A 26116-nucleotide genomic window follows, 5' to 3' on the forward strand; every position below is an offset into this window, starting at 1 on the left:
GTGGGGTTAGGAGCAGGCGGGCTGGCTGGGAGGATCCCTGGCCTCCCTCTGTGGCTGCTGTAATTAAAGTGGGAAGTCTGGCGGAGCTGTTATCCTTGCTATTAAGAGCACAGATGGCAAGCAGCCACATCACCAAGAAGCAGAGTTAGGCCTTTTAAAGTCACTTTTTTAAAATTCTTTTATGACCAACCCAATATATTCCAAACATAGGTAGGGATGCAGTGAAGAATTTCCTCATTAAAAGTAACGGCTTATTCTCACACTCATTCTCGGTCTTGGAATGAGAACTCAAGTTTCCTTGGACTTGAGGAATTGCCTATCTGTTGGGACTTAATAGAGTTTTTGGACGAGGGCATCTGGCTGGTGAATTTTATAACCAATCAGTGCTTCCAGGGGATCCAACTGGAAGGGCTCCAACTGGCAGCTCTTGGTCTCACTCCCAGTTTTACTGCTGGTGAGTTATAATTTAACCCCCACTCAACCCGAGCCTGTTGTCTTAGGGAAAGTGCGTGCTCATGCTGCCGGGGACTGGGAATCTGGAGGGGAAGAGGGGACAGCTGGGCCTGTGGAGTGGATGGAAAGAGCTGTGGATGTCTCTCAGTGACCAGTGTGGTGCTGGATCTCAGTAGAGGTGCTGGTGGTTTGCGGAGGGGATTGATGCTGGAAGATCAAGTTGGCTTCACTCTTCATTGTATTCTTTTGTTTTCCCACAGGGAGTGGGGCCAGCCAGCAGGAGCAGTGGGCTGCACAACATCACCTTCAGATATGACAGTAAGTAAACTGGCTTGTCTGCTAAAGAATGAAATCCCTTCTCCTGTCTTAATCTTACTCTATTGTGCTTCATCAAGGACACTACAGGGTTTGTCGTTGAGGAACCTTCTGAACCTGCTCAGATTTGTCAACAGAGTGAAACACCTCAGTCTCAACACAAAACCACAAATGCCTCTAGGGCCCAGCAGGAGACATTCAATGAGAGAAGATACTAGGGCATGGTGAGGACTGTGACAAACTGGAAAACCATGCTTGGTGTGAAGCATTGACTTCTTCCCCCCCCCCTTTTTAAAATTATTATTAATTTTGATGAAAGTTTACAGAGACTTTGGATTTCCATTCATTCATTGTTGCACTTTTCTCCCCTCCCAACCCTCCCCTCTAGTACACTACCCTCTTAGAAAAGTAAAAGAAAAATTCTTTCATTGTTTTACAATCCCTCCCCCCAGGCCCACTCCACTATAACAGCCTTCGCTCTGAACTCCTGTCATGACAAAAATCCCTAATCGTATATCCCTTTTAAACAGTTTCTCTCTCATCTGTTTCAATGCAATACACATAATTTATCCCATCTTTCTGAGTCTCCCCCCAACCCCGATGTCAGTCCTGTTTTACAACAGTGGCTCTATGCAGTATTTGTCCTTTTGTGACTGAGATATTTCACTCAGCATAATGTCCTCCAGGGTCACCCATTTTGTATAATATTTCACGAGTTCCTTGTTTTTCAGTGCAGCGTAGTATTCCACTGTGTGAATATGCCACATCTTCTCTGTCCATTCATTTGTTGATGGGCATGTGGGTTGTTTCCAACTCTTTTCTGTTGTGAACAAAGCTGCGATAAACATGGGTGTGCATGTATCTGCTTGGGTGGCAGTTATAGTTTCTTCAGGGTATATTCCAGTAGTGGAATTGCAGGGTCAAATGGTATCTCTACAACTTTTTGAGAAAGCGCCATACTGCCTTCCATACTGGTTACACCATTCTGCACTCCTACCAACAGTGAATAAGGGTTCCAGTTTCTCCAGAGCCTCACCAGCATTTGTTGCTTGCTGTTCTGTTAAATTTTGCTATTCTTACTGGTGTGAGATAATATCTCATAGTTGTTTTGATTTGCATCTCTCTTAGAGCTTGGGATTTTGAACATTTCTTCATGTGCTTGTTGGCCATCTGAATGTCTTCTCTGGTGGAGTGTCTGTTCATATCCTGGAAGCACTGACTTCTTGACTTCAGCTCATTTGTGGCCTTATACTTTATGTTGCCAGATACTGTGATTTCCAAGAAGAACAGGAAATTCACATTTTACATATGAACATTTATAAAAATATTGATAATTATGTCATCACTTTTACAAGCCCAGATTGGACCAAGTGGGTTTATATCTCAGATTATTAAGCCTAGGGGTTACCACTTGGCCATGGCTCACTCAAACCTGGGTTGCAACCCTCGTTTCCCACCACCCGTCACATATGCTGCAACTAATGACTTGATTTTCCCATACCTCAGTTTTCTCATCAGATAAAATAAAAATTAACTTCTTCCTGGTATTGTTTGAATCTTAAAGTGTAACTGCTCAAGTCAGTAAATGTCTGTGATTTGTACTCAAAAATCTATGCATGTTAGACGGAATTCCTGCAGCCTAACAAGTCGACTTGGAAGGAAAGGCTGATGACGCTCTGAGAAATCAGTCACTGAAAACCCTATGCAGCATGATTCTACTCTGACACGCATAGGGTGTCACTGTGAGGTGGAAATGATTCAACAACTCGGTTTTGTTTTATTAATATTAGAAGTCATTCCTACTGGAGTTAGGACACAGCACCTTTTCCCCCTTTCTCCAAAGAAAACAAACCAAGCCCACTGCAGTTAATCAATCCTGACTCACAGCCACCCTCCTTGAGGTTTCTAAGAGGAGACAGTCCACTTTTCTTCCATGGATTAGCTGATGGATTTGAACTGCCCACCACCAGGGCACCTTTACCCCAGAGAAAGTGTGACAATTTCTGGCTGAATTGTTTTACACATGGGAGGGTGGGTGAGCTTTTCCTGATGACATCTATAGAGTCCCTTCTAAGCAGAGATTTCTTTCTTTCTTTTTTTAAAAAATTCACATTATGTTTCTTACAATCATTCCCATACTTGTGTCCTATAAAATTAATCACCATTGATGTATGTCCACTATTACTCTGTCTTTTCAGATCCCTACTGGATCTTTCCTAATTCCTTTATTCCTTCTCCCACCCACCAACCTCTGCCTACCCTGTGATTTCCCACCCTCACCCCCCTGTTTCCTCCCCTTCCCACTTTGGATAGCCATAATCTTACTGATTATCCTTCTGTTTTTATAGTAACGGTGTTATGCGGTATTTGTGGCTGCTTTTGTTTTTATGCATAAAGTAGTTGTAGAGGTCTGTGAATGCTTTAGGCATATGAACCTTAATTTGTCAGTACAGATGTTGACAAGAGGAGCGGGACTCGTGCTGTTCAGTGCCTGACACTTGTCTCCTCTCTTAGTTGCTGACCTGAGTCAGTGTCAATAAAGGAAACAGGCCACGTTGAAGCCTCAAAATTGGTTACCTACTTGAAGCAGGGTTTTTGAGGTTCTCAGATACAGCCTCACAGTTTTAAGATACAGATATGCATGTCGAAGTCAGAGTCACAGTCCCTGACATCAGTCTCTTAAATGAACCTAGAAGGCCTTACAGGAGGCCCCTCAGACATTTCCCATTAACAGTGGGTGCGTGTCCTGTGGAAGTGCAGTGATGCTAAGACTTGCTGCACGTCCTTGATGCTTGATTCAGCTAAGTGAAGACATGTGGAAGGGATCTCTCTTTGAGTCAGAAAGTTAATTTCTGATGTGTGCGTTCAGTCTTGGCAGAGCTTAGGTTACATTCAAGAGTTCAAAATTTTCCGGTCAGCTGCAAACAAGCATTTGCATCTCTGATTTAATAATGAGGTTTTGTGGAAGAAGAGCTGTACCTATAAAGCTGAAAAGGATCTTAGCGTTTGCTTCTGGGGCTAAGTATCTGGCCCACTTGCCTCTCCCTCTCTCTCAGCCATTACGTTCTTTGTAATTCCTCAGCATCTAATTAGAATTTAATTCACAGCTCACCCAGACCCCTGAAACATCTGAAGCTCCATGGTATTTTGGCTAAATGTCATTTGGTCATAGAGTTTTTGTAACCAGAACCCAAAACTTTAGACTTAACTAATAATTGGATCCAGGCTGTTCAAGAAACTCAGTGTTTTCCATTGAATAAGATTATTTATCCCCCCTCCTCTGTGGGGAAGTGCCTGCTCAATTGAGCTGGTAGTTAGTTCTGCTCAAAAGAACTAGTTAGAGAATCAATTAGCAAGTTTGTACCAGAATTACTGAATTCCAGTATCGTATTTGTATGTTCTTTTGTCATGGAAGATAATGTCTTTCTATTAAATCAAAACTGAATTCCTTACACCCCTTTCCCTTTGCATTCCATATTTATCCTGTAAACTCTGAGGGAGATTGCCTGATGAGGTTTCAGGATAATTCTTTGACTTTGTATTTGCATACTTATATTTCTAGAAACTCAGAGAGTGCTCATTTTGGCAGGAGAAATGAACAAAACAAGAAAAATCATGATTTCCTTTTGTCTGGCCATCTTTTTTCTGAACCTAGTAAAAGACAAAGGACTTTCATTGTTCCCTATTGCTTTGGAGTCTTCTCTGACTCATAGTCACCCCTTGTGGTATAGAGTAGAACTGCTGCATAGGGTTTTCTTGGCTGTAATCTTATAGATGCCATTTGCCAGGCCTTTCTTCTGTGGAGCTGCGGAGTGAAATTTGAACAGCCAACCATTTGCTCCACTTTCTCTTTAGTCCTCATGGTGTTGCTGTTGTTATTAGCCCTCAAGTCTGTTAACACCTCACTGTGACTCTGTAGGACAGAGTAGAATTGTCTCTGAGGGTTTCTAAGGCCATAATGGTGGAGATTATGAGGCCGGCACAGGATAGCGCAAGGTTCCTAGCTGGTGTTTGTAGTAGGATTATTGTCAGTCTTAGTCCACTTGGCAGCCTCTAACAACAACAAATGTGATGAAAGTCTGCTGCTGCACCTTTCTTCTCAAGAAGTGACTGGTGACTTTGAACCACTTACGTTTTGGTTTGCAGTCAAGCACTTTCATCACTGGCCCACAACTCCTTCTGCCCCTAGATTCACTCATTCATTGTTGTGGGGTTGATAGTACTATATAGTGATCCTGAAGGACAGAGAACACCTGCCTCATTTGATTCACAAGGCTCCTAACATGGAAGCAGACTGCCTCATCTTTCTCTTGAGAAGCAGGTGGTAGGTAGGTTTGAACCACTGACCAGTGCTTGAATGTTTGAATCCAGCAGCCCAGTGCTTAACTCTGTACTACTAGGGCTCCTTGTCGTCAGTAGAGTCCTCAGTAGATTGTTGTTGTTGTTATGTGCTATCTAGTCACCTTTGACTAACAGTGACCCGATATACAACAGCCCTAAACCCTGCTCTATCCTTTGCCAGTCTTACTGTCTCTGACACACCTATCCCCATTACCCCAAAGACTGAATCAGTCCATCTCATCAAGGATCTTCCTTTCCTGCACTGTCCCTCCACCCTCCCAAGCATGACGTCCCCCTCCAAGGACTGATCGTGCCTTGCAGCATGTCCAGAGTATGTCAGACAAACCTTCAGAATCCTTGTCTCCAAGGTGCAGCCTGGCTTCACCCTCTCCAAAATGAACTTGTTTGTTCTCCTAGCAGTTCATCGTATATTCAATACTTTTAAACAGCACCACAGCTCAAAGGCATCAATTAGTTATTTTCCAGCTCTCTGATGCATAGCAAGTAATGGCAAAGACCATGGCCTGGATCAGGCGCACCTTAGTTTCTAGACTGACGTTGTTGCTCTTCAGTACTTTGGAGAGGTCTCTGACAGCAGACTTTTCCCAATGCAATTGGTCTTTTAATTTCCTGGCTGCTGGTACCAAGAGCCAAGCAAACTGAAATTGTCAACAATCTCAGTCTGTTCACTATCTATCATGATGCTGCCAACCGGCCCAGTGGTGAGAATCTTTGTTTTCTTGATGTTGAGCTTCAATCATATTGAAGGCTGCAGTCCTTGACCTTTTGCAGCAAGTGCTTCAGGTCCTCCTCAGTTTCAGCATGAAGGGTTGTGTCATCTTCATAACTCAGGTTATTGATGAATCTACCTCAAATCCTGATGCCACATTTCTCATAGAGCTCAGCCTCCCTGATAATCTGTTCCTCATATAGATTGAGACAATATGGAGATAGGACACATCCTTGATGCACAACCTTTCCGATTTTGAACCATGCAGTGTTTCCTTGCTCTGTTCTGAAGACTGCCTCCTGGTCCAAGTATAGGATTCACATAAGCACAATCAAGTGTTCTGAGATTCCTATTCTTCTCAGTAGATTAACTTTTAAAAAATATTTATAAGTGTGCCTTTCTTATATAACAGGAAACTGATTTTGGCCAGGATTTTTACTTAACACCCCTGATTCAAAACTTCTGATATTCACAGCACTGAGCTGGTGATAAGAGTATCGAGATGCCTGAGCGAGTTCTGGGGCTGTGTTCTAGTCCAGACTAGTTGGTCAGCTATGGCGCACTGAGCCTCCTGGCTGTCCCCTCCTGGCTCATCTGTAAAAAGTGAGTGCTAGACCAGAGAGTTCCTTGGAGGCAGAGATGACAAAGCTTCATCTCACACACTTTGGATGTGTTGCTAGGAGAGTCTGTACCTTGGAGAGGGTCATTGTGCTTGGTCAGTGAAGGAGATGAAGTCCCTCAGCTAGGTGGATTGACACAGTGGTTGCAGCAATGTGCTCACGTATGTCAGAAATGGTAAGGTTGGCATATGGCATATGGCTCGGATCTGTTCATAGGGTTGCTATGAGTCGTACTCAACACAACAGCATGTAATAACAAGAACCTTGTAAATAATTTTCTGTACCCAGAGAACACATGCTTATTGCTTTGAGAGTGAATTTTCATCTGAAGCAGAACCCAATTTTATTCATTATTAGCATCCTTTATTGAAAATGTGACTGTTTTAGAAGCCGATCAAAGTGATAGAAGTAAGACAGTAAGCCACAGACAGGGAGAAGGGAGCAGTTGAAAAGGGGATGTGTCTATGTATACGTTACCCTTTTGTATTATGTTGTTGTTATGTGCCGTTGAGTCGCCTGCGACTCATAGTGACCCTATGTACACCAAACAGCCCTAAACTCTGCTCTGTCCTGTGCCAATCACACTGTGTTTAGTAAAATATTAAAAAGGGTATACCCCTGAGATTATTGCTGTGAAATAAACTTTAAACAAAAGTATCCTCTGACATTTTCTTCAACCTCACTCAATGGTATAGCTTAACTAGTAAAGAATGTCTATCTTGAACATCATGCTCTTTTAAGAACTATATATGTTCTTGCAGTGGTGAATACTGCTGCTAGAACATTGGTGTACAAATCTCCATTTGTGTCTCGGTTCTCATATTCTCAGGGTATATTCTATGTCATGGAATAGCTGGGTTAAATAGAATTTCTATGTTCAGCTTTTTGAGGAAGTGCCAAACTGCTTTCCAGAATGGTTGTACCATTTTACAATCCCACCAACAATGTATAAGAGTTCCTCTCTCCCCACATCCTTGCTGCCCTGTTAAACTTTGCCACTGCTCCTGGAGAGAGATGGTACCTCATTGTGGTTTTGATTTGCATCTCTCTTACTGTTAGTGATTCGGAGCATTTCTTCATGTGTCTGTTTGCCATTCAAATATCTTCCTCTGAAAATTCTTTTCATGTCTTTTGCCCATTTTCTAATTGGGTTATCAGTTTTTCTCTTGTGGAGGCCCAGGAGTATTCTGTAAACTTTTGTTATAAGACTCTTATCTGAGATGTTATTACCAAATGTTTGTTCCCAGTCTGTAGGTTTTCTTTTCACCCTGTCGGGAAACGTTTTTGATGCACACATGGCTTTAATCTTTAGAAAGTCCCATGCATCAATATTATCCTCTTAAGATTGTGCATTTCTGGTTGTATTTGGCAAGGAAACAGCCCAAATGTCCAACCACAAATGAATGGCTTGAAAAATTATGATACATTCACATAATGGAATGCAGCACTTAGGAGCAATGATTTATTTTGTAAATTATTACCTAACTTGGGAGGGACTAGAGAGCATTATGCTGAGTGAACTCAGTCCCACAAGGATAAATATTGTATAAAATCATTATTGTAGAATGAGTATAAGGATCCAAGAGGGCTGAGAGAGGCTGGAAGCAGAGGGATGGGGATGTGCAGGGGGAGGGGGAATTATTCGTTGGGTTGTACAATTTGATGAGTGGGGTGTGAGGGAAATTGAAAGAATCTGATTTCAAAAGCAATGTATTCAAACTTTGTGAATAAACTAGCATAAAATAAAGAAGATTTTAAAAAAACCAAACCAACAAAACCTTTTGTTTAGCAGCCCAATAAATAACCCAACACACACACACACACACACACACACACACACACACACACCGGAAAGAACTATGTATACATGATTAAATTGTTAATAATAGCTTGGAGAATTGAAATCTAAAGGGACCGTGAGTTTATGAATGTAATTACTGTCACTAAATTACACATGTATAAATTTGAATTGGCTTATGTTTTACTACGTATAAGAGCCCTGGTGAGTTAAGAGTTAGGATGCCAACTGAAAGGTTGGTAGTTCAAATCCATTAACCGCTCTGTGGGAGGAAGACAGGGCAGCAGCTCTTGTAAAAATTTGCAGCCTAAAAGACTGTGTGGAGCAGTTCTACACTGTCCTCTAAGGGCCACTTTAAGTTGGAATCTGTTCCATGGCAGTGAATTTTTACTCTGTTCTCAACAATAACATTTTTTAAAATGTAAAAGAATATTTTGTGCACTGTAAAAGGTTAAGATGGATGTCCACTAGAATGTTAATAGCAGTTCCCCTCTACATAATGAGAGGTTATGGATAATTTTTCAATTTTCTTACATTCTTTTGTGGTTTTCAACTATCTCATGTGAACATTTTTAGTTACAAAAAAGGAAAAAGTCTTGTGCTGTTTACAGTTATGGGAGAAGTTAAACACAGCACACCCCTGGAACTTCCTAGAAAGTGTCCTTGAGCGTTTTTCTCCTTCCAAGGGTAATGAGCAGGTTTGAGTGTTTTGAGGAATCTAAGATTTCACATCAGATGCGGAAGAGGGTGGTCAGCTTTAATCACTGAGAAAGAAACAGAGATGAAACGGCCTCTGACTGTGTGCCATAGTTGCTAGTTCTTCTTGCATGAGTGGCCATTCCCTAAAATCGCAGCCCAGGTCCAGCTGGAAGTTTCTGACAGCTTTGTAGGGCTTATGCAGACTTTGAAGGTGTGTACAGCAATACCAGTTGGCGCAGCTGCTCCCAGGGTTGCGGCTACACTGACAGGTGGCTTTGAGTAAGCGTCCTTAGACAAAAATAAAAAATCAGGTGGTTTTGTTTTTTAAGGAGTGTGGGGCTATTTAGATCTGATGAGTCTTGTATCTTTGATAATAGATAATGTTTCAGGATAAATCTTTGATGATTCAGGTTATCTTTGACTTAGTCACTAAATCTCAAAGTGTAGAGCAGATGTCTGCAGCATACTCTGGAGATATTTATTGTGAGTTCATTTCCAGGCCACCGCAATAAAATTAATATTGTGATAAGGCAATATTTTGGTGTCCCGCTTCACATAAAGGTTATGTTAATGATATGCTATTGTCTCTTAAGTGTGTGATAGTATTGTGAAAAAGCTTGAAGTTTTGCAAGGATTACCAAAATGTGACACAGAGACACTAAGCAAATACTGGCTGCTAGAAAAATAGTGCCATCAAATATGCTTAACACAAGGTGGTCACAAATCTTCCATTTGTTCTGGGGAAATGCAGCATCTGGGCAGTGCAGTAATAACAGGGTGTACCTGTATGTCTTGCAGATACTAATTAGGTTGACAATCTTGTTTTGAATCATTGCCTGTGGATTCTCCGCCTCATGTTCGTTCCTTTTCTGCAGTCACCTCATCCTCTGCAACAATTTTTTTTTCTGCAAACAAATTCAGTCTAGATTATTTTGGTATTCTTTCACACAACTTTATAATAGAATTGGCAATTCTGTTTAAATATTTGTCAAAGCAAAATGTCCTAAGATTTTATAAAAATTTGCAGCCAGTGACCCACAGCCTATTTTCACTGTCCTGGAATTTAACCCAAGGTGGGATGTGGAGGTTACAGGTGGCCTGACCTTTTAGTTTTCCAGGCAGTCATCTTGGATGTCATATTTGGGCTTTGGAATACCCTCTTTCAGCAGAATGGGCTGGGCTACTTCTAGGCATCACTATGTAATTGAGAAAATGAACTTGGAAATGAAACTGTGTAAGATGTTCTTTTCACCTTCCCACCCCCCTAGACTGCACCACTTACTTGAACCTGGTGGGGAAACATGTGATTGCCGACGCCCAGAACATCACCATCAGTCAGTACGCTTGTCACGACCAGGTGGCTGTCACCATTCTGTGGTCACCAGGAGCACTTGGTAAGTGGTCAGAAAGTGAGGTACCCCATGGTGACTAGTGCCCAGTGCAGGGGCCCCAAATGCAATAGTCTCCAGTAGCCAGGCAGGTCTTTTGCATGAGTCAAGCGTAGGTTGGCATGGACACAGACACATTTTGTACTTTACTGCAGACACTCACAGACACACACACACGAGTTGATGTTAACTGCCCCTTTAGTGTTACCGAGAGATGCCTGGTGGAGGACGTGCATCAGTGACTGATGGCACTGGCCTCTGGCCTTTGTGTGTCTGCAGTGGGGAGAGAGCTAGTGACTTGGGGGACATGTTGTCCAAGGGCTCAGTGGCTTCAGCATCCCGGGATAATAGTCTCTGGGGTCACACACGTGCAGACCCAGCATTGACACATTTCTTGGCTTTTTCAGGATAGTGTTGGTTTCCATGTGCAACCATGAAAACTCAGCCAAGTTTTAAATGTTGGCACCTGAGAATGGAAATTTTCAAAATGGTAAAACTTGACATTTTTTTGAAATGGTAGAGACCGCAAGCAAGTCAAACCAAAACAAAGAAATAGGTAAAAACAAACTCAACATTATCTATCCAGACTTAGCTTCAGGCTGAACCTGTCCTCTTTAATGAAGTGATGATAGAACTGAGTTGAGACATGGGAAGGACCCAGGCAGTTGACTCAGATGAGCCTATTTGAATTCATACACTACTTTTATAAAAGGCATTCAAGTATCTCAAAGGCGAGCTCTGGTGGCCTAAAAATCTGCACTGCAATCCCAAAGGCACAGGGTTCAAACTCACCAGCTGCTCCATAGGACAAGGATGGGCAGTCTCTTCCCATGTGATTTACTGACTTTGAAAACCTGCTGGAGGGTCCACCCTGGGTCACTTTCAACTCAGTGGCACACAACAACAGCACAGGTATCTCAAACCCCTAGTTTTCCTATCTGTAAAGTGGAAATTATAACTCTGAGCCATTTGTAAAATGAGTATAACTGCTGCTCGGTTTGCTGTAAAAATTGGAGACAGTACAGAGTGCAGTTCTAGAGAGAATGCTTCAGACAGTGACGTTATCACTACCGGCAGGACCTGCTTTTCAAGACTGCCATGATGGCATTGCCATCTAGTCTCAGCATTTATAAAAAAAAAATCAGGCCAAGGGAAAAGTAAAATAATGTCTTTTTTTTCTAAACTGATCAGACTAAATCTCAGAAGAACCAGATTGCAAAAGGGGTAAGCGTGAGAAGAGGGAGGATGGAACAAAACCTGACCCAGCTCACTTTTCCTTGTTATGTTGCTCCATCTGAACCCAGTGGGTTTTCCAAAAATAATATTATCTTAACATTTAAAGATTGAAACATTTTCTGTGGACAGAAGAGAAGTGGTCATTCCCCCTAAGGCTAAAGTTTAAGGGAGGTCGGCCTGACTAATCCCTTCCTGTGTTGTTTCTGTGGTGCAACCCTAATGCATATACCACAAGTGGGTAGCTTTAAAAGCCAAAATCATTTTATCTCAGGTTAGGAGGCTGTTGTGGTAAGGTGCCGTCCAGTCATTTTTTACTTAACAGAGATACCATGTGATAAAGCAGAATTGCCCATGACATCTGCAGTCTTTAGAGGAGCAAATCTCCAGGTCTTGTTGTGGAATCACTGGGTGGGGTCAACGACCACTCTTTTGAACAGCATCCACATTCAGACTATGGTTCTCCAGGTCAGTTGTTCTCCGTCAGCTTCTGGCAGCCGTTGGAGTTCCGTGTGTTAACAGATCCATTTGACTCTGTTCTCCTGAGATGGGACTTGTTTTCCCTCAGTTATCTTGCCTGTGCTCTCCATGTCTACAGTACTTTTAATGTCATTCTCATAGGATGAGGTTGAAGGCAACACTCCACTTACCTGACCTCTTGAACATTCACAAGTATGGAGCTTGGGATTCCAACACAGGCAGACCCCAGCTTAACGATGTCTAACTTACAAGACCATTCCTGCTGACCGTTTAGTGCAAGCTGTCGACTGGTTCTGTCATGGCCAGTGAGGTACACCAGGAACAGAGCTAAAATTTTAGGACTTTTGAATGCTTTATCATGGTGAATGGAGTGGGGAAAGATTAGATATCAAAGATCCAGAATGATTGACTCAAAAGAGGCATAGTGAGCCTTCCCAGGAGCCTGATGTGGGAGATCATTCATTATGGCGGAGCTGTCTACCATCTCGGAGTGGGTGCCACCTTTAATATTATGTGATTTTGTCTTCACTTTGAAACAATTGAACCAATCCCCTACTCACATAAAATTCTTCATCACACTCACCTGGATTTACTGTATATGAAGCTTTTCAGTTTATTAAAAAGGTTGTTAGTATCTTCTTGTACTGAGGGAAAACCCCCAAAACACTGCAAAACCATATTTTGGGGAAAGTTTTCAATTAGCAATAATCGCATCTCAGATAAACCTCACTGGCTACAATATTGCCACTGCTCAAAGCTGTCCAGCTATGGAATGTTCTTTCACACCATTTCTTTGTGCTTAATGGCAAGAGTAATACCTTTCTGCTCTGATTGTTAAGATTCAATGATTTAATGGTAAAAAGGAGCAAAAAAATGTCTTCACGGGAAGCTGCTCTATAAAATTACTAATCATTACATGACAATAAGGCAGTATAATACTGTGATAAATGTGTTGCTATGTTACAGAAATGATATTTGCTGCCTCTCCCACAGCCTCCAGGAAGCTCTGGTGGCTTAGTGGTAAAGAGTTGTACTGCCATCCCAAAGGCATGCAGTTTGAATTCACCAATTGCTCTGAGAAAGACGGGCACTCTCCTCTCATGAGATTACGGCCTCGAAAAGCCCACTGGAGGATCAGCTATGAGTTGGTTCCGATTCAACATCACGTAACAACCACCTCAACCTTCACACTTGCCGTAATGCTTTTTTTCAGGCGGCTCTTTTTAGTAAAAGAGAAGAAGTAGTGCCCTGCCACTTGAGATGACAAACTTGGAAGTCTGGTGATTCAGTGGTTTGAACTCACCAGCCGCCATACTGTGGGGAGGAGTTCTGGTGAGCAGTGATTAAATGCTCAGCTGTAAACCGAAACCTGGACAGTTAAAACCCAGCTGCCTATGGAAGAAAGAAGAGGCAATTTACCTTTGTACAGATTCCAACCTTGGAAACCCTGAAGGACATCTCTTCTCTACCATTGGTCAGAGGGATGCTATGAGTTAGATCCAACTCAGTGACATTGTTTTGGTTTTTTAAAATCATCTTTTGTCATCATAAGACTTAGGTTTTTGTTCAGCAGTGGTTCTGGGGACTACACATAAATGATAGTGTAGCTTTGAAGGACTTGTTTCCCAAAAAATCAGCTAGCTATCATCCCCACAGAAAGCTCTGCCTTCAGGAAAAATGGTGGAATTCGGTCCCTTTGTATTGTGGCAGTCTGAACCCTTCTCTTGTGAAGCTCTGCCTGCTGTTTCTCTGTCCTTCCCCCCAAAAGACTAGGTGCTCGGTCATCAAGTAATTATAGGGTTGGAGAACCGATTGGAAGGAGAGTCCTCTGGCCTTTGCCATTAATAAATTTCCCACCTGGTTAATTACATCCTGTGTAATTACTTTTGCGCTGGAACAAGGGAAGGTTGAACATGACTCCCGGTCTAGTGTTCAGAAAGAATGTGAAATCGATACCACGCCAATTGAGGCCGGCTCTGGGGCTCTCCAGCTGCAGTTGGACCTTGCTAGTCTCCATGGGAGACAGGGCCCTGGGCGGGCCGTGGGAGCTTAATCCCTTTGAAAGCATCCAGTTGGACGTGCAGGGGGAAGCTTGGGTGGTGGGAGACCGGGCCTCTGCCTTTCACTAGCACTGTGGGCGTCGGGGCCTCTGAGTGCTGTGTGAAGGGCACACACTGGGCAGTTCTTGGGTGTCTGCCTGAAAGCAGGCGATTAGGGCAAGAACAGCTTTGTAAATCCCATAGACGTACGTGCTCCTAAACTAATCTCAGACCAGGGACCCCCTGGGGACTGATGGACAGAGTGGGAAACACACACACACACACACACACACACACGAATTTTGGTGTTACCATTGAAAGAAGTCAAGAAATGGAATAAAACTTGAAGTAGAAGCATGATTTGGGGATATTCTAGTCAACATTGGGAATGGTCACCAGCCGAATGTACTCTGTTCAGTGACCTCTACACCATTTATTCCACTGTGCTTTTATAATCAGTTGTGACTTGAGTCTAAGCATTTCAACCCTAATGCTGCAGAGGTGGCAAAGATTTGTGACATGGCCAGCTGTGTTGAAGATTAATTAGTGACAGCGGAGCAGAAAATCACCTGGTGGGGCAACCAGAGGAATGCAGAGCCTGACTACCCTCTTCCTTATAAACTCAGATATTCTAACTGAGCGAAGGTGCCTTCGGTTCTGCTCAGGGGGTGGAGGTGACTGGGTAATCTTAGAGGAAAGAAAGTGTGTTCAGAAATAATTAGGCACGTTTTTAATAAAAGCATTCTGCTCTGCTCAGGCATTGAATTCCTAAAAGGATTCCGAGTAATACTGGAGGAGCTCAAGTCGGAAGGGAGACAGTGCCAACAACTGATTCTAAAGGACCCGAAGCAGTTCAACAGCAGCTTCAAAAGAACCGTAAGTCACACACAGGGAATGCGCCCAAAGACGCAGCATTGTTCCAGGGGTTTGAATGGTCTATTGAAAGCCTGTGAAATCTGAGAGGGGGGAGGTACACACCTCCTGCCAAGGTGGGTGAGGATGGTGGGGCAGCATCAGGAGACCAGGAAAAGTCTTGAGCACCCCTCTGTGGAAAACACGTGTCTCTTGTTACACAGCCTTCCTGGAAGATGTCTCTGTTGTGAGGGGTGGACGCCTACCTCATAGTTCTGAGGTTTGCTTTCAATCAGCCATGGTCTCCTTGCTCATGAACAGATAGCACTGTTGATACTCATTTTGAATTTAAGTGAGAATTTCTTACATCAGACTAGTGTAGGCAATAGACTTGACCTCCTCACTCTGCCAGGTTTGGCCCACGGGTTGGACAGTGCATCTGCGTGGCCACGGGTGGTGGCAGGGGGACGGGAAAGGAGGGCTCATTGGAGGTGGGAGGGTGGACTGTTCCTCCATCATGTCACCTGTACTTCTGTCCCCTTTTAGGGAATGGAATCTCAGCCTTTCCTGAATATGAAATTTGAAACGGATTACTTTGTAAAGATTGTCCCTTTCCCTTCCATTAAAAACGAAAGCAATTACCACCCCTTCTTCTTCAGGACCCGCGGTGAGTGTGGTTTTTCCTGCTGGCTCCCATGAGGGAGCGTTTTCTCTGCTTTTAATGATTTTTCTGGGGAGATTTGTTTGGAAGTGCACCAAACACTAGTATGGAAGAAGCTTCTCAGAGGGTTCCCTGCATCCAGAAGAGGAGTTTGGGAATTGAGGTTTGGTGCAGGTGCTAGTAACCTGTCCAGAGAGGCTGGTTCCTCCTTTGTTTTAGAACAGAACAGACAGTTTTGGTTTTTTGTTTTTAAAAACAACCTGTTACTGCCATTATAATAGCTGTGTATCAAAAGAATGCCTAAAATCAGTAAGACCAGAGGGGAATGCACTGTTTAGACAGTCGACCATGTCAGATTAAAAAAGATGACATTTGCCTATTGAGAAAGCTAGAAGTCAGGAAGGGATGAATAAAAATGACAATCAAGGGAGGGGGACAGGTGCTGTTATAATGTGGGGACTGTAACAGTGTTACAACATATAATGTGGATGCCTTACTGAACAGAAAACCACTATGCTCTGAAGCTATCACTCAGATCACAATAAAGAGTTAAATTAACAAAATAACTCAAAACAACTATGAGATACCATCTCACCCCGGTAAGATTAGCAAAATTCAACAGAGCGGCAAGCAACAAATGCTGGCAAGATTGTGGAGAAACTGGAACCCTTATTTGCTGTTGATGTCAAATAGTGCAACTCTGGAAGGCGAAGGCAGTATGGAGCTTTGTCAAAAGGTTGGAAATGGATATACCATTTGACCCAGCAGTTCCACTACTGGGAATATACCCTAAAGAAACCAGAACTGGCACCCAGGCAGATATATGCATACCCATGTTTATTGCTGCATTGTTCACAATAGCAAAGAGATAGAAACAACCCAAGTGACCATCAACAACAAAATGGATAGAGAAGCTGTGGTATATTCACACAATGAAATACTATGCAGCACTGAAAAAAGTGAACTCATGAAATATACAAAATGGGTGACCTTGGAGGACATTATCCTGAGTGAAATATCTCAATCACAAAAGCATAAATACTGCATAATGCGCTGTTATAAAACAGGCCTGACATTGGGGTTGAGGGGAAACTAAGAAAAGAAGGGATAAATAATGTATACTGCATTGAAACATATGAGGGAGAGAACTGTTTAAAAGGAATATATGATTGGGTATTATTTGAATGAAAATAATTCAGAATAACAGCTTCATAGTAAAGTGGGCTCGGGGTGAGGGGAATTGTACAACGGTGATAGAATTTTTTTTGTTTTTTCCAAAGAGAAAAGAAAACTGGGAAAAGTGGCGGTGGGCAGGGAGGAAAATGTGCAAAAATGAATGAATGGAAATCCAGGTTCTCTATAAACTTTGATTAAAATTTCAATAAGAAATAAAATATTGCTTACAAAATGACAGCAAGTTGATGTTGGGATGATCATAAAATTATCCCATCTCGTAACCCATTTTCAGGATGGTGGCAACTGAATGGTTTGTTACCTGCTATTTTCCAAGCTTAGATTAAAAAAAAAAAAATAACCAGTATTCCTCAAACCACCTCTTGCTTGAAAGTTTTCTTTATTTGTTGTCTACTCTGCCACTCTCCGCTCTAAGTTTATGTCCCTGCTAATAACGACCTGGAGCTCTGGCGCCCTAATGGTAAGAAACTGTGCTGCAATCAATCCCAAAGGCACGTGGTTTGAATCTACCAGCTGCTCCAGGAGGGTGGGCAGTTTCCTCCCTGGAGCCTCTGAAAACATGCTGGAGGGTCAGTTATGCATTGGTTCCAACTCGATGGTACTCATTCACTCAGTAATAACAATTACTGTTGTTTTTGTTATGTGCCATCGAGTCATTTGTGACTCACAGTGACTCTATGTACTACAGCCCTAACCCCTGCTCTGTCCTGTGTCAATCTTATTTGTCTCCAACATATCTACCCCTGTTACCCCAGTCACTGAATCAGTCCATCTCACCAAGGGTCTTCTTCTTTTGTACTGTCTCTCCACACTCCCAAGCATGATGTCTCCCTCAAAGGACTGGTCTTTCTTTGCAATATGCCCAGAGTATGTCACATGGAGTTTCAGAATCCTTTCCTCCAAGGAGCAGCCTGGCTTCACCCTCTCTAGGATGAACCTGTTTATTCTCCCAGCTGTCCATGGTATATTCAGTACCCTTCTCCAGCACCACAAATACTATGGCCTAAATCAGACACACCTTAGTCACCAGACTGACATCGTTGCTCTTCAGTACTTTGAAGAGTTCTCTGACAGCAGACTTTATGAATGCAATTAGTTTTTTAATTTCCTGGATACTGGTACCAAGAGTGTTGTTGATTATGGAGCCAAGAAAACTAAAGCTGTCAACAGTCTCAATCTCTTTACCATCTATCATGATGCTGCCAATTGGCCCAGTGGTGAGAACCTTTGTTTTCTTGATGGTGAGCTTCAATTTATATTTAAGACTGCAGTCCTTGACCTTCTGCAGCAAGCGCTTCAGGTCCTCCTCAGTTTCAGCAAGCAAGTAACAACCATACAAAGAATTTAGTCTTCTCATCCCCACATGCCAGAGGCTGAATCACACTGTGATGCACAGTGATCCCCTAAGACCTAGTGGAACTACCCTACAGGGTTTTCACAAGAATAGTTTGCCAGGTCTTTCTCCCATGGATTCACTGAGCAGTTTTGAACTGCCAACTTTAGAGCTCCTTGTTCTGTACACAATATGTTGTCCCTAAATCACCACTTTCAAATGTGGTGGTTGCCATCTTGTAAACAGCAGCACTCTCTTTGGCCTGCCTTGAAGAGCGTCTTGTCTGGTGTTCGGGACTCTGCTGGCCGGCTGTTGGTCCACTCCACCTTCCCTCTGTAGTGGTTTGCTGGTGCTCCATGTCCCCTGTGATTGTATTTGTTCTCAACCCCAACTTGCCTTAGTGTTTCAGTTATACATGCAGCATGATTCTTTTACAACAGTTGGTCTTATTTTCTTCCTTAAAATGGAATTTTACAGTGGAATATTCTAACCACTGGGCCACTTGGCAGCATCAGGATGGATGGTGAAGAGATTGAGATTGTTAACAACTGTAGTTTGCTTGGCTCCACAGTCAACACTCTTGGCACCAGCAGACAGGAGATGAAAAGACGTATTGAGATGGCAAAGTCAGGTGTTAGGGACCCCTCCAAAGTACTGAAGAGCAGTGGTGTCACTCTTGAGACTAAGGTGTGCCTGATACAGGCCATGGTCTTTGCAATAACTTGTTACACCTCAGAGAGTTGAACAATAACTAGGGAGGATAGAAGGAGAATTGATGCCTTTGAGCTGTGGTATTGGAGAAGAGTATTGAATATACAGTGGACTGCTAAGAAGACAAACAAGTTCAGCCTGGAGAGGGTTAAACCAGGCTGCTCCTTAGAGGCAAAGATTCGGAAACTTCATCTGACATACTTTGGACATGTTACAAGGCAGGACCAGTTCTTGGAGAAGGACATCATACGCGGGAGGGTGGAGGGACAGTGAAGGAGAGGAGGACCCTCTATGATGTGGATTGATTCAGTGACTGGGGTAATCGGGGTAGGTGTGTCAGAGACAGTGAAATTGGCACAGGATAGAGCAGGGTTTAGGGCTGTTGTACATAGGGTTGCTGTGAGTCGCAGGCAACTCGACAGCACATAACAACAACGGCAACAACAGTGGAATATTAGTCAAGAACAGCAAGTCATGCCAACTGCTCTGAGAATGATCACAGTAAGAGGTCCTGGACCAATGTGTGAAAAATGTGGAACAAATGCAAAATCATGGGGGGGGGGGATCCCTAAACCAACCCAGACTTTGTTGTTGTTGTTATGTACTGTCAAATCGCCTGCTACTCATAGCGACCCTATGTACAACAGCCCTAAACCCTGCTCTATCATGTGCCATTCTCATTGTCTCTGACACACCTACCCTCATTACCCCAGTCACTGAATCAATCCATGTCATGAGAGTCTTCCTCTCCTGTGCTGTCCCTACGCTCTCCCAAGCACAACGTCCTTCTCCAAGGACTGGTCCTACCTTGCAACATGTCCAAAGTTATGTCAGACAAAACTTCAGAATCCTTGCCTCCAAGGAGAAGCCTGGTCTCACCCTCTTTAGGACAAACTTGTTCTCCTAGCCATCCATCCTATATTCAGTACTCTTCTCCAGCACCACAGCTCAAAGGCATCAATTCTTCTATCCTCCCTAGTCATTTTTCAGCTTTCTGATGCATAGCAAGTAACTATAAAGACCATGGCCTATATCAGGTGCACCTTAGTCTCCAGACTGACATCGTTGCTCTTCAATACTTTAGAAAGGGCTCTGACAGCAGACTTTCGGAATGCAATTTGTCTTTTAATTTCCTGGCTGCTGGTACCAAGAGTTAAAAGACCTAGACTTACTGGCCTTAAAGAGACAGGTTGGAACCCCTGAGACTATGGCCCTTTGTCTCCCTTCCAGCCTGGACTTGAACTCATCCTCTTGCCACAACTTTCAAACAATAGACAAACCTATATGATTATCAGTAGAACCAGAGAGGAATGTACTACTTAGAACAATCAGCCATATGAGATTAAAAGAGCTTCATTCCCCCGGGGAGTAAAATGAGGCAGAAGGGATAGGAGAGATGGACAGCTGGAAATGGTAAACTCAAGGGGGAGGAGGGAGGAGTGCTGTTACATCATGGTGGTTACAATCAGCATCACAAATCAAAATGTTTGTGAACTGCTGAATGGAAAGCCAACTGGCTGGGTAGTAACAAGGTGTTTTTTTAAAATGAAGTACTGATATATTCATGACATAGAAGAACCTTAAAAACATTATGTTGAGTGAAATAACCCAGGTCCAAAAGGACAAATATTGTATAATCCTGTTTATATGGAATATCTAAAGTTGTAGGTGCTTAGAGACCCAAGTTCATTGGTGGTTGCCAGAGGAGAGAGGGAGGTGAGGGAAGGACCATTGCCTTGGGGACATGGAGCTTCTGTTTAGGGTGATGGAAAAATTGGAAAACAGATGGCTGTAAAACGTGATGAATGTAATTAATGTCACCGAATTGTGCATGATGGAGGTGCAGAAATGGGACTTTTTTTTGTCACATGTTTACTTCCCACAATAATTTTTAAAATGCATTTTCAAAATATGTTTCCATATGGTAATGATCTATGTGTATTTCATAACGTCTCCTGCTGTCTTGCACATGGTAAATAGAGGATTCAAAGAATGTGTTAATGAAAACCTCACCTAAACCAAAACTGGCCTAAATCAAGATTTCCCCTCCCCTCTGTGGGATCAGTGTCTCTCTCCTGGGGAGAGGTAGGGGGTGTTCTGGGAGCGCAGACATTCATCACTGTTTCCCTGCACTGTGAGTGAGCCCAGCACCGCTTTTGGTTTTTGGCAGTGTGTGCTGTTCCCAGAGAGGTCTGTCTGAAGTTAGCTGCGTGTTGCTTCTACAGCAAGCCCACTAGCCATTTGCTCTCTTTCATTGTGTTTATCATAGTCAAGTCCTATTTCAAGGCTTTGTCTGGTTTTCAGGGCCTTCATGGTTTAGTAGATGCCTGGATGCTTGGTTTAGACCCCGTAGAAATGATTTGAAATGAGAACACCAGTGAAGGTTAAAATAACCTCCCAGCAGCTACCAAGGGTAAACTAATGTTTCTTGTTCCTGCTGAACACAGTGGGAGACCAAAAGCCTGTTCTCATAGAGCTGGGTCCGACTCTTGGTGACCCCTTAGTAGAACTGCCCCATGGGGTCTCCAAAGCTGTAACTCCATATGGGAGCAGATTGAACCACTGGCATTTAGGTTAACAGCCAAATGCTGTACTGTCAGAGGTCCTTCACCTTTTAGGGGTAAAACTCACCACCTTTGAGTTGCTCCTGACCTGTGGCAACTCTCCTTGAGGTTTCCGAGAATGGACATCTTACTGGGAGCAGATTTGTGTCATTATCCTTCTCCGTTCCACCAGGAATGGCTGAAGCATCCAAACCACCAGTGTTGTGGTTAACAGTCCAACACGTGACTCATTATGTCACTAGGGCACCAACACAGTGGGGTAGGAGCTTAATGGTTTCTGTTTTCAGCTAAACATAACCTCCAAGTGACAGTACCATGAATACAGTCCCACAATCCTTGGCCACCAGCTTTGAAATGGTGTAAGACTAGACAAGGTTTTTCAACCTAAGCAGCTTTATACAGTTTCTTGTTCTTTGTGTAAAGTTAAGACTGCACATTGTACCATTTTAAACATTTGTAAGCTGCCATTGCATTGTGCTGTGCATCTTGGCTGAACTGATTGGTGTCTTTCATTCCCTTCCAGCAGCACCCAGGAATGTGCATATTTTGAGGGATGGGTTACCCTAAAGATTAATTTCTTTGAGAACACCATTTTCAAAGAACAGAACTTATTTCGTGGTCCATTTTAGATAGGCAGTTTCTCATAGTTGGGGGTTTCTTATTATTTGAACATTTTATTATGGTTTGGGTAGAAGTTTATAGAGCAAATTAGTTTTCCATTTAGCAAGGTATGTATAGTTTTGTTTTGTGACATTGATTGTAATAATTCCCTCACCATAACAGCACTATTACCACTTCCTCCCTGGGGTCTCCATTTCCATTTGCCCATATTTTCTTCCTCTTCCTGCTTTATAAACTCTTATATGGTTGAGTATAGTGAGAAGTGTTAATGTTCATTTTATAAGCCTGTCAATTGATTGGCTGAAAGGTGATTCCTGGGGTTGGCTGGGCCCAGCTCTAGATTTGAAGGATAGTCTTGGTTGTTCCTCCTGTCTCTATTCTGGATTCATCATTAATCTTAATATTGTGTGGAATTCCATTGTGTGTATGTGTGGTTTGCAATTTATTTATCTGTATCCATTCACTTCTGGACACTCATTGGCAGTTTGGACCCTTGGTGGACAAAGTTTTCCATCTTTTTGCTGTTCTGAATAATGCTTCCGTGAACATGCATTATGTCTGTTCATGTCAGTATTCTTTATTTTTTTTTTTATTTGAAAGAGTTAACAGAGGAGGAAAAGCTGCACCTGTTCTAAAATTAGAAATATGTTTTCTCTTGATAGCCTGTGACCTGTTGCTGCAGCCGGACAACCTGGCCTGCAAGCCGTGTGAGTAGAGCTGTTGTTTGTGTCTGTCAGGCCTGACAGCGCTGCCCTGGGGTTGGGGTTGGGGTTGGGTGGCTCTGAGGGCTCACCTTGTCCCTTCCTCCTAACAGTCTGGAAGCCTCGGAACCTGAACATCACCCAGCACGGATCGGACATGCAGGTGTCCTTCGACCACGCACCTCACAACTTCGGCTTCCGCTTCTTCTACCTTCATTACAAGCTTAAGCATGAAGGACCCTTTAAGCGAAAGATTTGTAGGCAGGTGAGCTGCGGAATGTGGGTGAAGAACACCATGTGCTTTATCATACCCACTGGGGCGCTGTAATTGGGAAGCTTCGCATGATGATTCTAGCACTGGCGGGAATTCTAGAGGGTTGTCACCAAGCATGTCTCACCACTTATAAACCCACCACCACCCAGCAGTCATTCCCAAACCAAACACACTGCTTTCCCATTGATTATGACACATAGCAACCTTTCAGAGCAGAATGGAGCTTTCCCCATAGGGTTTCAGAGGCTGTATTTACAGAAGCAGACTGCCAGACCTTTCTGCCATGGAGCAGCTGATGGGTTAACCACTGTGCCATTAGGGGCCCCTCACAGTAGTGATAACCCACTGCTGTCCAGCTGATTCCAGCTTATGACCACCTTTCTTCAGGGTTTCTGAGACTGTAAATGATTATGGCAGGAAATGGTCCACCAAGGTTCCCTCACAGAGCACCTTGCCATTAGCGGCCCAGCTCTTTACCTGCTGTCCCATCAGAGCTCCTTCCAGTAGTGAGAAAGCCTGGTAGATGTATGTCAAGGAACCAAAATGATGAAGGCTGCTTCCTTTGTTCTTCATTTACTCAAGACTCTTTAACTGGTGTCCTCTGAATGCCAGGCAACAAATTTTGCCCCAATTTAAGAGTCTTTATAGTTCAGTGAAATAGAGGCTGCTGCTGTCCCCATTTTATAGGTGGAGAATCTTGGGCTCAGGGAGGTCATTTGACTGCAAGTTCACAGATTACTACAGTTTATAATTGGGGAAAAACAGATCTAGAATCCAAGCCACTAGTAATTCTCTTGCTGCTTTTATATTCCAAATAAACCAGGGAACATTAGAAACACAATAGACAGTCCTTAAGCTGGGGCTTTCAGAGGGTGGGGAGATGTGCAGGAAGGTTTACAGAACTACCAGGTCACCCCAGCAGACGATGAGAAGTTTGACTGTGGTGGTCAAACCCAGAACCCTCTAAGCCAGGCCCATGAACCAGCCTGATTCCCTCAGTTTTGCTTTCTCTCTTTGGCTGTCACTTTTGCCATTGACTTTGTGCCCAGGTTAAAATTACGGCAGATTACACCCACACCCACACTCTCCATTGCTGTCTAATGGATTCTGACACTTAGTGAGCACCTAGGACAGTAAGACTTCCCCTAAGGTGTCCTGGGCTGCAGTCTTTACGTAAGGAGACCTAGTGAAGCAGTGGTCAAATGCCCAGTTGCTGCCAAAAGACTGGCAGTTCCAGCCCCGCTGCTCTGCGGGGAAAAGACATGGCAGTCAGTTTACAGAAGCATTCATGGTCGCAGACTTCCACGTATTTCTCCTGTGGAGAGGCTGGTGAGTTTGAACTATGCTGACATTTTGATTGGCAGCCAGATGCTTTAAACCCTGTGTCACCAGGACTCCCACACATACATGTAAACTAGTCATTTCTCCCCTAAACCTTTGAGTAGGGAAAGCTCTCACTCATTTCCTTGTCCACAGATCACCTATTGCTGCTGAAGGCACCACCAGTGGAGTATAAAACATGACTGAGGCATAGAGCACTCCTGGGCCTTTTAGCAAAATGAAGCTTAGATAATAACATGCTTGGCCTCTGAATGAGTCAGTATCTTTGGGAAAGTGCGGTTGAAGCTGGTAGCAGGTTTCTTGCAGCTCTCGTTGGGGAGAGGGATCTGATGACTTAATCCCAAAAGTAAGTCTTTAAAATGCCATTTGTGTCTTTGCAGGAGCGAAATACAGATACAACAAGCTGCCTCCTTCAAAATGTCTCCCCAGGGGATTATATAATTGAGGTAAATATGACTCAGGAAAGCCCTGCTATTAATTCTGCAGAACAAAGTCCGTTCAGAATCCCAACTGTTTACAGTGCTGAAATTTCTAGCCATTGAAGGTGTGGACAGTTACATTTGTGGTTATATTTTTATGTGGTTCTTAAAGAGCAAGGTTTTTTTATAGCTTATACATAATTAGTCTTTAATTTTGTTGTAAAAATTTCAAATAAATATTTTAATGTAGTAATATAATCCACATACACACAGTTTAAAATTGCTATCGGATATTCCTTCATACTACAGAGGGGTTTTTAAACACAGGGTTTTAGTTTTTTAAAAAAGCTTTTAAAAAATTTAATATAAAAAGAGCAAAACCAAAGTAATACCTATTAGATCTGCCCATGGGCCTGTAGGGTTTCTTTTGAACTTTATATATAAACTAAAAGACATGTAAGTGATGTTTTCTTTTAGATCACTTTCCCAGTATCATGTTGTTGTTAGGTGTTGTGAGCTGCCCGGCAGGAGTGAGCCCAGGGGCGGTCCTGCCTTTTTCAACCTGTCTTGTTGAGGATCTTCCTATTTTTCACTGACCCTCTACGCAATATTGTGGTTCCCAGCCCTTCCTGACAGCATGCCCAAAGTATATGAGATTACGTTTCACCATCATTGCCTCTCAGAAGCCACCCTGTTTGCACTTCCTCCAAGACAGACCTGTTTGTTCTTTTGACAGTTCTATGGGTTACTCTTCTTCAACATCACAATGCAAGTTATTGATTTTTCTTATCCAGTCATTATTTATTGTCCAACTTTTTTTTTTTAAAAATTGTGTGTGTGTGTGTATGTGTGTGTGTGTACTGTCAAATCAGATCTGACAGGTACAGAAGATTGTTCCTCCTTCTCTAGAAAAGCATCTGGTGGATTCGAACCACACACCTCTGGTATTGCAGTGTAGCTTCTTGCCACTAGGCCACCAGAACGTGCCTATTGTCCAACTTTTAGATGCATAGGAAGCAGTTGAAAATATGACTATGTTCAGGTGCACGTTAGTTTTTAAGCTGATATCCTTGCTCTTCAGCATTTTTGAGCAGTCCCTGAGAGGAGGTTTTCCAATGCAACATGAGGGGTGTTTTGGTTCTTGACTGCTGCTGCCATGGATGTTGATTATAGACATAAAAATCAGTGCAGGACTGTTTTCACTGGCTGCTGTTAGAATATTGGGCTCACTGGCTGAATTCTTCAGTGAATCAACACCGTTTGATTCCTCAAAGGAAGCGTGATGGACTTTGGAGCTTTGAGTTGGTAAAGCAGAGGTGTTCCCAAGTCCATGTCATGCCTACTCTCAG

The 26116-nt window shown here is 43.1% G+C and overlaps 1 protein-coding gene across 1 annotated transcript in view; it reads left to right on the forward strand.

Annotated features, from left to right (window-relative positions):
• The window catches only part of IL17RD (interleukin 17 receptor D), a 90942-nt gene that overhangs the window by 56525 nt on the left and 8301 nt on the right, over positions 1 to 26116 (forward strand). The window contains exons 2-8 of the mRNA XM_006892214.1: positions 714 to 771; positions 10225 to 10350; positions 14854 to 14972; positions 15495 to 15615; positions 22695 to 22739; positions 22847 to 22998; positions 24729 to 24794. Coding sequence (XP_006892276.1) covers positions 714 to 771; positions 10225 to 10350; positions 14854 to 14972; positions 15495 to 15615; positions 22695 to 22739; positions 22847 to 22998; positions 24729 to 24794 — 687 coding nt within the window. The remainder of the gene's footprint in view (positions 1 to 713; positions 772 to 10224; positions 10351 to 14853; positions 14973 to 15494; positions 15616 to 22694; positions 22740 to 22846; positions 22999 to 24728; positions 24795 to 26116) is intronic.

Source organism: Elephantulus edwardii, unplaced genomic scaffold, assembly GCF_000299155.1.
Source record: "Elephantulus edwardii isolate Elephantulus edwardi_28Jun2011 unplaced genomic scaffold, EleEdw1.0 scaffold00113, whole genome shotgun sequence".
NCBI classification, from domain to species: domain Eukaryota; kingdom Metazoa; phylum Chordata; class Mammalia; order Macroscelidea; family Macroscelididae; genus Elephantulus; species Elephantulus edwardii.